This window comes from Oncorhynchus mykiss, chromosome 6 (assembly GCF_013265735.2).
Source record: "Oncorhynchus mykiss isolate Arlee chromosome 6, USDA_OmykA_1.1, whole genome shotgun sequence".
Taxonomy (NCBI): Eukaryota; Metazoa; Chordata; class Actinopteri; order Salmoniformes; family Salmonidae; genus Oncorhynchus; species Oncorhynchus mykiss.
This window is the reverse complement of record NC_048570.1, coordinates 48,341,289-48,358,839: the sequence shown is the minus strand read 5'-3', so window position 1 is coordinate 48,358,839 and position 17,551 is coordinate 48,341,289. Positions and strand designations below refer to the sequence as shown.

The following is a 17,551-nucleotide window of genomic DNA, read 5'->3' as shown; positions in this document are numbered from 1 at the left end:
TTACCATAACTTTGGTAAAGAGACTGACTGTCACTAAATACTGATGAAGAAGAAGAGCTAGAAATTCTATCTTCAGACACTCTAGCCAACACCTTGGCCCCCTGAGCCAAACTCATTGAAGTTGAATAGGGCACAAAACTAGGAAGCAGGAGGCACTTAACAGACTCCTCTACAAACAGCTGAACCAGCTCGTAAGTTGTGTGCTTCCCCACCTTGTCATTCCTCTTCAGCTTCGAAAGGATGGTATCAGATGCACTCTTTCCAGCCGCCACTGTCAGTCCCAGAGGGGTCAAGTTGCTATCGGAAATTATGCGGTTGACTTGGTGACTGAGATCACGGGAGAGAGCACCAATCCTACCCTGAGATATGAGCTCCTCCAGTCTAGCTATTGGATCTGTTAGATCAGGGTGAGATGTAACCTGCCCTTCTGCCTCTGGATATACCTTCTTCATGATGGTATCGGCTATGGCAAACATGCTTGTTCTGGCATCACACACCATTGTTTTTGGCTTAGTAGATTCGCTCATGTCAATGACTGAGCATCTTACAATGGGCTGAGCAGTACTCTCGGGTAACTCAGAAGGAATGGGAGTGCAAATTCCCACTCTGTCTTCTGTGATTTGGCAGTTGAGAATGACAACGAGGAGGAAGACCGCAGTGACTCTTGATAGACCAATTCCTCGCCACATTCGCTGCTTATCTTCTCAATGTTCTCCAGCATAGTTCCAACCACTTTATCTATTTGTGAAAGCTGTCCTGCAGCCACCATTTGGTCAGATTTTGACAGTTGCTCCTGGACACTGCTGATGATACTGTCCTCTGGCATTCCCAGGTGGACTTTCAGTGAGGTCTGGGAACTTTAAAATGAACAAGCAAAGCATGTTAATTGCTGTCTGAAGTTGGAAAATCGATATCTTAGTGCTAACAAATCTAACAAGCATTATAATTGAGTATTCTAAATGTAATTTATATGTGTGCCTTAGATATTGCAAAACACACCTGTTAGAAAGCTGGAAAATATTGAAATGGGGAAATTATTGTTCATCAGTTTGAGGGTTCGGATTAACTGCACACACACACACACACACACATTATGGGGAACATACAGTACCTCTTGGAAGAGGGTGTGCTAGACCTTGGTCGGAGAGCCCTGCCGCCACAGTTACTTCGCCAAATATTTAACTTCCTGGATGAGCTCCAGTCTTTTCTACTCAAAGGCAGTGAAGGATCTTGCACTGCCACCCCTCTTGAGTGAGTCAGCGTTGTCATAAAAGCCCGTCACCCCTAGAATGCATGCCAGGGCCGGCAGCAGGATCTGCAGGGTGGTCTGTGCAATGAAGTTGACAATGGTCTTGCACAATTTTGCAAGCTGTTCCTTTGTCATCTGCATTGCACAAACAAAACAGAACACAGCAGGTTTGGCAATGAGACTCTGATGTAAAGTATTCTAGATTGAACAGAATGCATTTCACCAACATCGTTTTCCTTATCTGTGACTGAATTCAAAGTTGGATGAAGTATGACAGATTAATGAACGTAATAGCAGGATAGAACTATGGTTAATTCCTCTCTCTTGATTCAACACAACATTCCCAAATCAAAGGTCAAAGGCTGATGGAGAAACTTACAGATTTTTTAAATCCTTTATAGATCACTTGCCATTGCCTAGAAAATAAAAAATAAATGTGTTTTACTTACATTTTATTTCCTTCTGCACAAAATATGTGAGGCTAGAGCAAAACATGGTTCTAACATACTCATCAGTAAGATAACCGCCATCGATAAGAAACATTACTGTGCAGCCGTATTCATTGATCTGGCCAAGGCTTTCGACTCTGTCAATCACCACATCCTCATCGGCAGACTCAACAGCCTTGTTTTCTCAAATGATTGCCTCGCCTGGTTCACCAACTACTTCTCTGATAGAGTTCAGTGTGTCAAATCTGAGGGTCTGTTGTCCGGACCTCTGGCAGTCTCTATGGGGGTGCCACAGGGTTCAATTCTTGGACCGACTCTCTTCTCTGTATACATCAATGAGGTCGCTCTTGCTGCTGGTGAGTCTCTGATCCACCTCTACGCAGACGACACCATTCTGTATACTTCCGGCCCTTCTTTGGACACTGTGTTAACAACCCTCCAGGCAAGCTTCAATGCCATACAACTCTCCTTCCGTGGCCTCCAACTGCTCTTAAATACAAGTAAAACTAAATGCATGCTCTTCAACCGATCACTACCTGCACCTACCCGCCTGTCCAACATCACTACTCTGGACGGCTCTGACTTAGAATACGTGGACAACTACAAATACTTAGGTGTCTGGTTAGACTGTAAACTCTCCTTCCAGACCCATATCAAACATCTCCAATCCAAAGTTAAATCTAGAATTGGCTTCCTATTTCGCAACAAAGCATCCTTCACTCATGCTGCCAAACATACCCTTGTAAAACTGACCATCCTACCAATCCTCGACTTTGGCGATGTAATTTACAAAATAGCCTCCCTACTCAACAAACTGGATGCAGTCTATTACAAAATAGCCTCCCTACTCAACAAACTGGATGCAGTCTATCACAGTGCAATCCGTTTTGTCACCAAAGCCCCATATACTACCCACCATTGCGACCTGTACGCTCTCGTTGGCTGGCCCTCGCTTCATACTCGTCGCCAAACCCACTGGCTCCATGTCATCTACAAGACCCTGCTAGGTAAAGTCCCCCCTTATCTCAGCTCGCTGGTCACCATAGCATCTCCCACCTGTAGCACACGCTCCAGCAGGTATATCTCTCTAGTCACCCCCAAAACCAATTCTTTCTTTGGCCGTCTCTCTTTCCAGTTCTCTGCTGCCAATGACTGGAACGAACTACAAAAATCTCTGAAACTGGAAACACTTATCTCCCTCACTAGCTTTAAGCACCAACTGTCAGAGCAGCTCACAGATTACTGCACCTGTACATAGCCCACATATAATTTAGCCCTATCAACTACCTCTTTCCCAACTGTATTTTATTTATTTATTTATTTTGCTCCTTTGCACCCCATTATTTTTATTTCTACTTTGCACATTCTTCCATTGCAAAACTACCATTCCAGTGTTTTACTTACTATATTGTATTTACCTTGCCACCAAGGCCTTTTTTTGCCTTTACCTCCCTTCTCACCTCATTTGCTCACATTGTATATAGACTTGTTTATACTTTATTATTGACTGTATGTTTGTTTTACTCCATGTGTAACTCTGTGTTGTTGTATCTGTCGAACTGCTTTGCTTTATCTTGGCCAGGTCGCAATTGTAAATGAGAACTTGTTCTCAACTTGCCTACCTGGTTAAATAAAGGTAAAATAAATAAATAAAATAAAGATTGCGCATGAACGAGATGAGGATTGGGTAGCAGTCCTCCATCTCATCTTTGTTGCCTGGGCCGAATGCAGCCTTAAGAGCATTCTTCTCCAAGAGCTCAATAACAGATCCTCTGTCCGGGTGTTTATTCCTCAATCCTAAATATGTTATTACCATATAGGACAATTCAGGATAAGTCTGACGCTTTTCTCTTAATACAATACTTTGATAAAATTGCTACAATTGGACTATTGAATAAAACTACCCATGCAACATTTCTTACTGACTACAGTTTCTAACATGACCTTTATCTATGATATTCAAGTTTAGAGAACCAACATACTACAGAGGGAAAATCTATGACCTGGATCAGTATCAGTGCCCTGCTCCCCTGACTTCTTGGCACTACTTTTCCTCTTCGCCTTGGATAGAATATAATAGATTCCAGATCACAAATAATAGACATGTTACATCAGGTCAATGCAGCTATTGTGACAATTGAGTGTTACTAGTCTAGTAGTTGCCCTGTCACTCCTGCCATTTTACCTTTCCTGTCTTCTTGGGCTCCTTCTTGAGCTGGGCCACTGGTTCTTCCTCAACAACCTCCCTCCCCTCCCTCGGGGGATCATCATCATCTCTCTGTACTACCTGAAGGACATAGGAATTTCATGTCAATGTCAGATTAGATTCTTGCAAAGGACATCATAGAGCTACAGCCATATCAGAGCTAAACTGGTGATTGACTTAATAGAGAGAATTAGACATTTGTTTTGCAATAGCCTATGTTATCTTAAATGACGTTTTCCTTAGTTACATTCCCAAATATTTAGTGTCATTTAACCTACCTTTTCTTCATCCATAATAGCATACAGTATTTTTTATATCTCGAAAAACTTGTCCTTATCTGTGTTGTTTTCACTCATGTTGTGTTTACTGAGGACAATATTGCAGCCACTGACGAATTAAGAACTTCATACCACGTCATGGAATGTTAGACCTTTATGCACATTCCCATTCTCTCATTAATATTGGGGGGGAAATATATTGATCAGATTACACACTTTCCCCATCAACCGTTTTCGATACAGCTAGGCCCACATTGAAATCTGTTCACTAAGCACTGCGACTCAGTAGGTCAAAACAGAAATAAACCTAGTCTAATTTCGTGTCGACCTCTTTTGGATGTATTTCGGTACCCCATTTAGTGAGCCAGTTGTATGATCTATTCCTTATAGTGCATTCCTTAAAAGTAGGCCTACATTAGGGAATAAGGTGCTATTTGGTAGCATATTCCTCTCTAGCCCATGCCTCCACCAATCCAATGATTTTAGATTTGTAGGAAGATACGAACGAGAGTGTACACTTCAGGAGAAGGGAGATATTATTGGACTGTATCCCTAGGCTATAGCCAGGCCTAAACCAAGTAGCCTTGAGTACGATCCCAAAAGCTTGGATTGCCAAAGGCCTATCAGAGCTAAATTGGTGAAAACAAATTTAAACTTACTGTAAAACATGTTCTACCTTCCCCTATATTTTCATTTACCTTTTCTTCCACCATAGCTAATTGTATATCCCGAAAAGCATGTCATTGACTGTTTTGGCTTTGCTACTCTCATGTCGAGTTATGATAAAATAGCATTTTTGCAGACGCAGACTTTTAGTAAGTCGGGGACGTCATGGACTGAAGGCAGTAGAGGTTAATTGGTTTTAAGAAATGTTTATATGTCGCCCTCTTGTGGAATTATTTAGGTACAACAACGTGTTGTGTAGGATCCAAATGATTGTTTTCTCCTCATCCCTGTGTTACGTCCTATTATCAGTCATAAACAGAGAGCAATACACTTTAAAAGTAAAGAGGTAACACTCTTTGTTCCGGTAACCTGCTTCACCCAATGTGATACGGTATCGCTATTATTATTCTTTTTTTTTCAATTTTAGAACACATTCAAGAACCACCAGAAGCTAACTAGCTAAAAGCTATTTAGTCATTGTTAGCCAATGCTAGCGGCTTTTACCTTCTGCACAGATACCAGCCCTGTTCTTAGCCTGGATAATACTCGCCAGTCTACTAGTATCGGACTGTCTCTCCACAACAACGCCGGATTCCTGCCGTAATCCCTGGACCACTACTTCTGATCTTCACAGCTAGATCACAGCTTGCAGCTAACTAGCTCACAGCTAGCTTGCACTCATCGTGGCATCCAGTGCCGAAGCTATCCCTAAGGCCCACCTCCCCGCCTACCCGGCCTACTCAGCTGGACTGCCATTCAGTCCAGTAACAGACTGAGATTCCCTCTACTGATGGACATTGCATAGGTAAGGATGTTTAAGAGCTCTGCTATAGCTTGTAGTTTTGCTTTAGGTATGTGTTAGAAACATAGGTATGCCTACCAAACTCATAGCACTTGTTATTTTTCAACGTTACTATTCTGCATCTCTTCCCCCCCCCCCCCCCAGTTGGAGAGGTTTCTCCCTCCATATCTGTCAAAAAACGATCCTTGATTGTCAGGGTCTTTTCAGCAATGATGAAGCCATTTAGGCGCTTCACCAAGAAGAACCTGTAACCTGTCACGCTGCATGAAGAACTACTTATGTAACAGCAAGACTTTTGACAAGAGGAATTTCTGCATGTCTACCCTTTCAAAGTCTATTTGATCAAATAAATGCCATTGATTTTACAAGAATTTCAAGTGTTTTGGAAGATTGATAATACCGAAGCAGATTTTCTCAGAGAAATGCACTAGTTCCCCCTTGGTTACACATTTATTGTGCAGTTTTTGAGTTGGCAGGACTTGGGGCAGCAGGTAGCCTTGTGGTTAGAGCATTGGGCCAGTAACTGAAAGGTTGCTAGGTCAGATCCCTGAGCTAACCATGTAAAAATATGACGTTCTGCTCCTGAACAAGGTAGTTAACCCACTGTTCCTAAGCTGTCATTGTAAATAAGAATTTGTTCTGAACTGACTTGTCTAGGAAAATAAATAAAATAACCACAGCTTGACTCTAATACAATAGTTGCTGCATAGACTGTCAGATAACCAGATGTTCTCTATTAATTTAGTTAGATTGGTAAGAGCTTATTAGCAGCAAGGGGAAAACACATAGAGGAGAATTAGCTATCTGCAGCTAGATCAACCCTCTGAGATGTTTTCTATATGTTGAAACTATAAGGTCCAACAGTTGACAGTGTATGTCAGAGCAAAAACCAAGCCATGAGGTCGAAGGAATTGTCCAGAGCTCAGAGACATGATTGTGTCAAGACACAGATCTGGTGAAGGGTACCAAAACGTTTCTGCAATATTGAAGGTCCCCAAGGACACAGTGGCCTCCATCATTCTTAAACGGAAGACGTCTGGAACCACCAAGACTCTTCCTAGAGCTGGCCGCCAGGCCAAACTGAGCAATCGGGGGAGAAGGGCAGTGCAGTGGAGTATCTTCAACAGCCATAGGCCCAGGGATTTCACATCACATTCCATGATGCAATGCAGAATACGGCTTCACACAGAACAATCACCAAACCCATAAGATAACACTTAGCACAGCCAAACATCATGTATCACATGAAGAGGCATGTGTGTTCTCCAGACGTGATACCTTGTCATGGACCTGCTGTTTTGATCTTCGCTCTCTCTCTCCCTCTCCCCCACCTCTCTCTCTCCCTCTACCACACCTTTTGTCTCGACCTCTGAATGTTCGGCTATGAAAAGCCAACTGACAATTATTCCGGAGGTGCTGACCTGTTGCACCCTCTGTAACCACATTATTTTGTTGACTCTGCTGGTCATCTATGAAGAATGTTTGAACTACAGTACTTGAAGAACGATCTGGCCTTACGATCTGGCCATGTACACTTATAATCTCCACCGGCACAGCCAGAAGAGGACTAGCCACCCCTCAGAGCCTGGTTCCTCTCTAGGTTTCTTCCTAGGTTCCTGTTTTTCTAGAGAGTTTTTCCTAGCCACCGTGCTTCTAAATCTGCATTGCATGCTATTTGAGGTTTTAAGCTGGGTGTCGGAATAAGCATTTTGTGACATCTGCTGATGTAAAAAGGGCTTTATAAATAAATTGTACTGATTGATTGATGATTGATTGTATGAAATGGAGTAGCATATATCCATCATGTAAAATGAACATTGAGCACTGTCTCCATGGAGTATAGCACTGCAGCCTTAGGCAATGTATATTTACGTGGTGCATAACATTATCTCATATCACATGCATGGCAACCTGTGAAATAGATCAACAGATTATGTTTTATCTCCTCTCAAGGTCTGTTGATTTACAGTATCTCAGAATCAGGAACTGTCATATCCCATGTGATATGTCAAAACAAGTTGATACATGGTGCATTGGGTTTGTATTTATTGTGGATCCCCTTTAGCTGCAGCAGTTACTCTTCATGGGGTCCAGTAAAATGAAGGCAGTTATATAATTGTAAAAACATTCCCGATACATTCACAACAGATTTCACAAAATCCATGTTCCTTTTTGATTTCGGGGCAGGCTGTCAACAGCACGTACTGTGACACTATGATAAGTCAACAATACCTCTAGGCATATCTGACGTCATGTATTTGATATCTTTATGTGAAGGTTCATGTCCATATTGACATCAGTTCATTGTGTTTGAGGACGGTTCACTGACCAGTTTCCAACGGATACGATTAGACTAGTTTAACAGTTACAGAACAGCTACAGTAGCCTATCAGAACAGCTGCAGTATCAGAGGCGCAGAGCCTTAATTAACGGGCTACACAAAATGGCTGACGACAGCCAGGTAAGGTTCATTTTAGCCTACGTTTAATGAGCTTTACAGTTGTCCTAATCCCATCTTGTTCTAATATTAGAAAATAAGTATGATTGGAAGTTTAGGCAAGTAATTCCAATTGGGGAATTGTTGTGGGATGTTAGCATACCATATTGCGCGTGTAGCATTCGTGCCATGGAGGATTGTGCAGGCCGGCAGGTTGCTACAGGATCCTAGTATCATGTATGTTATAGGGATCAGATCTGGCTGACTTTTTCACCTGAACTGCTCAATGGCTGTCCATAATGAGCCCAGCGAGCAGGATGTGTAGCTGGGCTCTGCAATAATTAGCTCCCAGAGCAATTACAAATAACTATTCTTGTTTTAAAAGCGTCATTACAACTAGCAACATGACGGTCAGTCACCTCTAAGCAGGACTCAGTAGAAACGCTATGTGTTGGATTTGTCCATGTCTCGCTAAATTAACCTAGCTACCATAACAGCCGTGGAGAATTTATACTACAGTTTTAAGGGATCTCTCTGAAGGTTTTAGATGATACAGTGGTGCTTCGTCCTCTGGATGAAGAACCATACATCTCGGCTTGGCTTCATTGCATTATTATTTGGGGAACGTTGACATGCCATTTGTGTTGACGGATGGATGAAAATAATGTAATTATAGAATCGTTATACATAGGCTAGCAGGAAAATCCGCATGAGATATCCATAGAACTGAGCCCTGCTCCATTTCAGCACCATGCCGCGGTCTCAGGTGCTGCCCAGACTCGAAACATTTCAGAACCATGGCACTGTCCCCTGACGCCAAGAAACGTGTCAGCTCTATGCAGCGGAACGTCTTTGATTTGAAATTATTCTGCAAGTGGTTATAATTTATTGCACGTTCTAGTTTTGCAGATCTACAACCTCAGAATTATAGCTAATGGATGGCAGCGAGTTACGTTTTTGTATATGGTGATGAATGACGATGCATGATAAACCATAAATTAAACGCAAAAACGTGCACTTAGACATATTTTCGTTTGGCAGAACTTTGACAAGCTTTGATTTGTTTTCTAATGAAATTGACAATTCATATAGATATTAGACTTAGGCCTAATTGTGACATCATGTGTGTATGACATCTTTGAAGAATGCTCTGGCTTCAGCCAATCGGAATCGAGTATTCAACAATGCTTTGGCATAATTCAAGGACGTTCATATTCACTTCAGTTGTCTGCCGATGGTTCACTGACGTTTTTTCAAAGGAGGTATTAGTATTTCCTCTAAACAGCCTACAACAATAAGCTACTCATCATGTCAGATGACAGCAAGGTATGGTTCATTTGCCTATTTTGAGTTTAGAGGAGAAATTACTCACAATATAGTAGGTCACCAACACAGCAATAGGTCTCACTGGTTTGATCCATGGCCTGAAATCTGACCACTATTGCCGTTTTGTTTAAAATAGGAGCGAATAAGTTGTTTCATAAAGTCACAACCTAGGACTGATATTGACCTCTTATTTATCCACCAGAGCGTGAAATGGGAGGATCCCCCGGATGACCAAAATAAAGTCGTGGAGAACATGAAGGATGAAACAGAGACACATGAGACCAACAAGAACAGGACAGGAGGCAAGGTAAGAAATATGCTGTCCTTTACACATGCTCTGCCTACTTAGGCACAGATCTAGGATTAGTTTACTATCACTAAATCCTAGCCTTAAAGCATTAGGAGGAGACGCTACACTGACCTTAGATCTGCTATTAAACCTATAATCTGTTGTCATGTAGGCTAAACGTAAGTCCAGTGGCGGTGCCAAGAAGACTTCCGTGGAGGAGGACAGCAGCATTGGTGCAGGTCCGAGATTACTTCATGTTGGGTGCAGGTTGTGTTCAAATTCATCAGCACCGATCTGAGTAGATAGTATCTATATAGGTGAAAGCAATATAGTGGAGGCCCGCAGAGAGATGTGCTTTTACCTGTCCAGTGCAATCAAATCCCTAAAGGTGAAGGAAATTAGGGATCAAGTTCAGATTCAACTTTAGATTTCTCTTTGCGGTTTCCCAGAGTCTTCTCAGACACCCGGGTGTGGTTTCCGGGAAAGGGGATCTATCATTGAGCAGCTGGAGAAGGAGGCTCGGAGGACTCTAATGCCTTCTCTCAAGATTGGGACATGCTGTGCCCCAATCCTCCTCTCCTTCCTGAGGAGTCTAACTGATGAGCAAGTCCCATGTCTTTTTCCAACCTCACATACAACAACTCTGAATTTATAGTCATAGTGCACCTTCTAACCACAAATGGGATTTCAAACACTACACCTAACCCTAACATCACTGTAACCACACACCTAACTCTTCCTGTAAATCAAGAACAAAATATCTCATGGACTTGCTAATTGCTTAAATAAATACACGTTTATTTTCCCTGACATGGCTATCTAGTGACTCCACTAACTCAACACCAGTGTGCAGGTAAAATATGTTTCCTTTCTTTTCTTTCTCTAGCCAATGGAGAGTGATTCAGCAGGGCATGAAAAATAATGTAAGTCTCTCCACATAAGGTTCTGGTCAAAAGTTGTGCGCTATATAGGGAATGGTGTCATGGAATTGCTTGATTGACAAAAACATTACTCTGTTTGTTGGCCATAGCTCACATTCGAGCAGCTCTCCATGCTGTGTCTGAAGATTGTTAAAGTCGTGACCCAGACAGCCCTCCGCATTCTCCTACAAGCGCTAGCTCGTATCATGGGGGTGAACCTGAGGAGTGGGGCAACCTCCCCAGAATCCCAGTGCTCTCTGACAGGGTCTGAGGATTCCTTAGGCAGTCTGGATGAGAGAGAGAAAAGGCTGCTGATCAGTGAGATGAACTACTGGACTAAGGAGAGGAGGAGTAATGGCAGTGCAGGATGCCGCCAAAAATCCACTCGCAGAACCTCATCACCATGCTGTTCGCCTAAGAGGTATGTTCACAGCAATATTTCAACATAATAATTGCAAGACCTGATCCATACTTATCATACATTATTAACTTGGAATTCACACCTTGTAGTTTTAAGTTCTGGTCAGAAATGTTGCCACTGGGGGTGGGTCCAGGTGAAAGTCATTTTAACTGGGTAAGCCATGAAGTCATCTATGAATAAATAGATCAGGTACATGCCATTCAGAAATAATCATATTCTGATGTCGTACAAACATAAAAATCAGGCAAAAAATCGTGTCAGTTGGCTTTAGGCTTCTAGAACTAAGGTGGTATGAGAAGTAATCCATCATTGCTCTAATTTGGTTTTCAGGCTCACTAATGACCCAGATTAGATACAGTTGGTTACATTTGCATGGCTTAAGTGGTGATTGTGTGTTTATCTTCAAGGTCCCAGACCTCATTGCAGAGCTTGCCTGCAACTAGAGAGGCTCCCCTCATGGAGGAGCCTCTGAAGGCTCTTTTTGGGGTAACGGAAGAGAGCCTTCTGATATCCCTGGTTGAGGGTCACTCCAACCCCACCTCCTCCAGCTCCTCCGAGTTGAGCTGTGCTATCGTGGGGGAGGTGGTACACCAGCTTAACTCTGGCCTCTCAGTGGCCATTCAGGCCAGCCCGGGGAGTTGCCCCCCTATGGACAGTCAGGACATAGCAGCAGGCAAGGAGGTCATTCGGGTAGCCTCGGTTCAGATCCTGGCCGAGCTACAGAGCCAAACATCTGAGCCAGAGTGGGTAGGGTTTATCGAGCCCCTCATGGACCCTGTGACCGATGATGTGCTGGAGGCCATTGTCGGCACAATGGACAAAATGGCACAGGACTTCAACATCCTATTGGATCTGGCCAAGAAGATGACAATCTTGGGGTCTAAATTTCTGACCAATCTTCAATGTGATCTAGATGTTGAGTGTCCATCTTGAAGGAAGGGACCACTCACTTTCTCAAAGAGACTGGATCCTCTACCAGTGTGGTGGCCAGAAAGATTCAGACCCTCTCTAGCCCCGACTTTCAGTCTAAAGCCCTGAAGGCGGTGAGCACCATCCTTACAAGGAAAGTCAGCAGCTCTTCTGGCATGGCTCCTTCCTCTAGGCCTTCTAGTGCTGCTCCTAGCCTTACTGAAGCCCCGCTGAATACCAGCTGCACAGCCCTGACATCTGTAACCTCCACTGCCACAGTGATTGTTAAGGCATTTGTGGGAGGCATGGAGACGATAGCATCATTTGAAGACACATGTGAAGCAGTTGATTGGCCAGTTCCTGTAAATGACCACAAAACAGGGTCTTCACAGAAGATAACCTTCTCTCTAGCCGGCACACTCTATGGCCGTATACGAGCAAAGCTGAGGGACCTTTTAACTCTAGCCGCTCGAGAAGAAGGTGTGTCAAAGGATGCTTCTCTTCGGGAGTCTTCAGACACCCTGGAAAAGGCAACTGTTTCAACTGTTGAGGTCCAGTTACCCAGCACCGAACACAGTAGAGTTCCCAGAGAGAGCCAACCAATACCAGCTCTCTGTCTCTCCAATCTGGATACCAGTACTCAAGAAGTTCTTGGCAGTGTTTTTTCCATCTACAAGTCAGAGTTATCAAAAGTGGAGAGTAAATCCTTAGCCGTTGTCAGTTCATCTGATGAGTCCCTAGAGGCTTGTTGGTTTGTTGATGGTGTCCTATCAAAGCTTGATGACTATACTATTTCCCAGTCACCCTCACCCAATGAAGACTTGAGCGTGAGTACTCAATATTCTCAACTGAGCTCAGAAGAGAGTGTCAGAATCACAGAGTCCTCAACTAGTCTGATTCAGAGCATTAAGAAGCTCTCTAGCAATGACTTTCAGACTCAGGCAGAAGAGGCAGTGAGTAAAGTGCTGATGAGATCCAGTCATTCCTTTATCACACAGATCAGCCATACTGGTCTTCAGAAAAGTCTGCAGGCTGGCTTATCATCTAGCTCACCATCAGAGATCCATGTCCTTTCAGAATCCATGTCCTCCATGTCCTCTGAGAATACAGCCTCTGGATTAGTGGAAACCTTTGTCAAAGGAATGGCGACTATTTTCCAGAAAAATGAGTCCACTGACACTGTGCTACTGGAAAGAAGTGGGAGAGTTTCGCAGTGCTCCCACGGGGGCTCCCAACTGGATTATACTGAATTGAGTGTTAAAATATCAGAGGAGAAGCTTTGGTCAACAGCTAAGAACATCTGCGTCAGTATGAAGAACACACTTAAGGATTTCTTCACAGGGCTGAAGCCATCCGGATCCGAAAGGACAGAAATGGCTTCTTCCAAAGAGACCCTTGGGGAAATCCTGGTTGCTATCCAGAGTGAAATCTCAAACTTCGGGCGAATGAAGGATTCCAGGGAGCACCTTCAGATCAATGATATGGTAGGAACTATGCTGAAGGAGATTGAGAAAAGTGAGGATGACAGTGAACAAGTCTGCCAAGACATCCCTCGAACCTGTTCATCTTTATCCACTTCTTTAAATGGTCGTAGTTCCTTGTCCAGCTCTTCAAAGGGTCCTAGGTCAGAGTGTGAGTTAGAGATCAACCTCCCTGGCACTCCCATCCCTGACGAAGTGCCTTTTGATCTGACCTGCCCCATCGTCAGGAGCTCCTGCATCGACACCAGGGACTCTAAAATGCCAGAGATTTCTACAAGTGACCTAAAGACAAAGATGATGGCACACACAGATGAACCCCTGCATCGTAACAGTGACAGCAGCCGACCACCGAGTGCTAAAGCCTCTTTTCGATCCTCCACTCCGTCTTTCACCAGCAAGGGAACCTCTTTGGTACCAAAGGGAGAGGGGATTGACATTTGAAGAGAAGGAGGTGTGTATCCCCAGCAGCTCTAGCCATCTGAGGGAGCTCTTAATCATCCCGGACATCAGCAGTGCCACTGCATTCCCACTGCAGTACTTGATGGACTCCAGCAAAGATGATGGCATCTGTTTTGTCACCATACTGGTGATAAGGTTGCTATCGGAGATCAGACCCTCAGCCCTAGATGGACCCTCCCAACAGGCAGCAGATCTGACAGAAACATCTCAGCAACTCATCAGACAAGTCCTGTCTGAGTTCTGTGCTGCATCCAGATTATCCAGGACACAGGCATATTCCCAGAACCTGAGCATCCAAAGGGTGTTCAGAGGTGTACATAAAAACCTCATGAGGAGTTTGGCTCTTATAACACCCTGCAAGCAGCTATGTCCTCCCAGGACCCTGCATTTGACAGAGTCCTGGTAAAGTCCTTGACCCAGCAGCTGGTACAGGGATGCAAGGAGGCGTCAAGACCAGCTTCTGCTGCAACAAACCCATCAGACCAGGCTGAGACGGAGAGGGGGGCTGAGCAGAAAGCAAGAAGGAGCTTCCTTTGCTTTTCAATGACCAAACTCAGGATCAACTTCAAGGTATAGCAGGGAGTTAGCATATGTTTTTTGTTCCAGTTAGGTGCTGATGTTATTGATGTGGCTATGATAAGACAAATACATGAAATAAATATTTTTTATTCACCACTAAATTGTTGCCTTGGATTCAGAAGTGTTCCATTTATTTATTCTCTGTACCATTTTCTTTACCTTTCTTTGTTAGCGTTCCAAGAGAGGAAAACAAAAAAGGACTGCCATTCAGTCCAGGACCAGACTGAGATTCCCTCTACTGATGGACATTGCATAGGTAAGGATGTTTTAGAGCTCTGCTATAGCTTGTAGTTTTTGTTTAGGTGTGTGTTAGAAAACATAGGAATGCCTACCAAACTCATAGCACTGTTATTTTTCAACGTTACTATACTGCATCTCTCTCTTTCTCTCTCCTCTCTCTCTTACCCCATCCATTTCTCTTGTGTTTCTAGCTCCAGTTGGAGAGGTTTTCTCCCTCCATATCTCAGCGTGTCAAAAAACGATCCTTGATGTCAGGGTCTTTTCAGCAATGATGAAGCCATTCAGGCGCTTCACCAAGAAGAACCTGTAACCTGTTACGTTGCATGAAGAACTACTTTTGTAACAGCAATACTTTTGACAAGAGGAATTTCTGCATGTCTAACCTTTCAAAGTCTATTTGATCAAATAAATGCCAATGATTTTACAAGAATTTCAAGTGTTTTGGAAGATTGATAATACGAAGCAGATTTTCTCAGAGAAATGCACTAGTTCCCCCTTGGTTACACATTTATTGTTCAGCTTTTGAGTTGGCAGGACATAGGGCGTCAGGTAGCCTTGTGGGTTAGAGCATTGGGCCAGTAACCGAAAGGTTGCTAGGTCAGATCCCTGAGCTGGCCATGTAAAAAATATGTTGTCTGTTCTGAACAAGGTAGTTAACCCACTGTTCCTAAGTGTCATGTAAATAAGAAAAACACATAGAGGAGAATTAGCTATCTGCAGCTAGATCAACCCTTGAGATGCTTTCTATATATTTTTTCTATATTTTATTTCACCTTTATTTAACCAGGTAGGCAAGTTGAGAACAAGTTCTCATTTACAATGCGACTGGCCAAGATAAAGCAAAGCAGTTCGACACATACAACGACACAGAGTTACACATGGAGTAAAACAAACATACAGTCAATAATACAGTATAAACAAGTCTATATACGATGTGAGCAAATAAGGTGAGATAAGGGAGGTAAAGGCAAAAAAAGGCCATGGTGGCAAATACAATACTTTACCTAGCAGGGTCTTGTAGATGACATGGAGCCAGTGGGTTTGGCGACGAGTATGAAGCGAGGGCCAGCCAATGAGAGCGTACAGGTCGCAATGATGGGTAGTATATGGGGCTTTGGTGACAAAACGGATTGCACTGTGATAGACTGCATCCAATTTGTTGAGTAGGGTATTGGAGGCTATTTTGTAAATGACATCGCCAAAGTCGAGGATTGGTAGGGTGGTCAGTTTTACAAGGGTATGTTTGGCAGCATGAGTGAAGGATGCTTTGTTGCGAAATAGGAAGCCAATTCTAGATTTAACTTTGGATTGGAGATTGATGTGGGTCTGGAAGGAGAGTTTACAGTCTAACCAGACACCTAGGTATTTGTAGTTGTCCACGTATTCTAAGTCAGAGCCGTCCAGAGTAGTGATGTTGGACAGGCGGGCAGGTGCAGGCAGCGATCGGTTGAAGAGCATGCATTTAGTTTTACTTGTATTTAAGAGCAATTGGAGGCCACGGAAGGAGAGTTGTATGGCATTGAAGCTTGCCTGGAGGGTTGTTAACACAGTGTCCAAAGAAGGGCCAGAGACTCACCAGCAGCAAGAGCGACATCATTGATGTATACAGAGAAGAGAGTCGGTCCAAGAATTGAACCCTGTGGCACCCCCATAGAGACTGCCAGAGGTCCGGACAGCAGACCCTCCGATTTGACACACTGAACTCTATCAGAGAAGTAGTTGGTGAACCAGGCGAGGCAATCATTTGAGAAACCAAGGCTGTCGAGTCTGCCGATGAGGATGTGGTGATTGACAGAGTCGAAAGCCTTGGCCAGATCAATGAATACGGCTGCACAGTAATGTTTCTTATCGATGGCGGTTAAGATATCGTTTAGGACCTTGAGCGTGGCTGAGGTGCACCCATGACCAGCTCTGAAACCAGATTGCATAGCAGAGAAGGTATGGTGAGATTCTATTGTTTTCATACTGTTTTTATTTATTTACTTTTCTGCTCTTTTGCTCACCAGTATCTTTACCTGCACATGACCAGCTGATCATTTATCACTCCAGTGTTAATCTGCTAAGTTGTAATTATTCGCCTACCTCCTCATGCCTTTTGCACACAATGTATATAGACTCTTTTTTTCTTTTTTTTCTACTGTGTTATTGACTTGTTTATTGTTTACTCCATGTGTAACTCTGTGTTGTTGTCTGTTCACACTGCTATGCTTTATCTTGGCCAGGTCGCAGTTGTAAATGAGAACTTGTTCTCAACTAGCCTACCTGGTTAAATAAAGGTGAAATAAAAATAAAAATCAGGCACTTTTTTTCAGAAAACCGATGGCAGCGTCTATCATTGCTCTTCTACCATCTATCCCATGTCTGCACCTCCCTCTTCCATCAAAAACAAATTACCTGGTTAAAGTTAGTTAGGCTAGGGGTTAGGGTTAAGGTTAGAGTTAAGTTTAGGAGTTAGGTTAAAGGGTTAAGGTTAGAGTTAGGGGAAGGGTTAGCTATAAGGGTTAGGGGAAGGGTTAGCTAACATGCTAAGTAGTTACAAAGTAGCTAAAAAGTGGTAAGGAGTTGAAAGTTTGCTAATTAGCTAAAGTTGTCTGTGATGAGATTCAAAATCATAACCTTTGGATCGTTAGACATCCGTGTTATACTGTATGCCCACCCCTCCACCCTGACCAACCACCCTACTTTCGTTTTTGCCTTAAATAACCATTTGTCTTAACCATACCAAACATAACATATTATACTAATTTGAGTGTCCCGGATTTACATTTACTATGTTATGTCTAGTCTATGAGATCAGGCTGATCACAGGCATGAACAGAGTAACAGGTCATTGTAGTTAT

The 17,551-nt window shown here is 43.3% G+C and overlaps 2 protein-coding genes and 2 long non-coding RNA genes across 4 annotated transcripts in view; 2 read left to right on the top strand and 2 right to left on the bottom strand.

The window, feature by feature from the left end:
- LOC110526080 overlaps positions 1-4,227 on the bottom strand; it is a 38,395-nt gene extending 34,168 nt beyond the window's left edge. The window contains exon 1 of the mRNA XM_036980306.1: positions 3,884-4,227. Coding sequence (XP_036836201.1) covers positions 3,884-3,972 — 89 coding nt within the window. The 5' untranslated portion in view covers positions 3,973-4,227. The remainder of the gene's footprint in view (positions 1-3,883) is intronic.
- LOC110514397 lies at positions 506-1,291 on the bottom strand. The gene is made up of 2 exons (XR_002472118.2): positions 1,112-1,291; positions 506-857 (listed from the first exon to the last, which is right to left on the bottom strand). It is a non-coding gene; the product is annotated as an uncharacterized LOC110514397 (long non-coding RNA).
- A 1,348-nt stretch (positions 4,228-5,575) lies between the features above and the next one.
- Positions 5,576-10,131, top strand: LOC118964894. Its single transcript, XR_005052141.1, has 3 exons — positions 5,576-5,653; positions 9,616-9,720; positions 9,875-10,131. It is a non-coding gene; the product is annotated as an uncharacterized LOC118964894 (long non-coding RNA).
- A 689-nt stretch (positions 10,132-10,820) lies between these two features.
- Positions 10,821-11,976, top strand: LOC118965032. Its single transcript, XM_036981757.1, has 2 exons — positions 10,821-11,043; positions 11,451-11,976. The coding sequence occupies exons 1-2, from the start codon at positions 10,829-10,831 to the stop codon at positions 11,974-11,976; spliced, it is 741 nt and encodes a 246-aa protein (XP_036837652.1). The 5' UTR covers positions 10,821-10,828.
- The last annotated feature ends 5,575 nt before the right edge of the window (positions 11,977-17,551 follow it).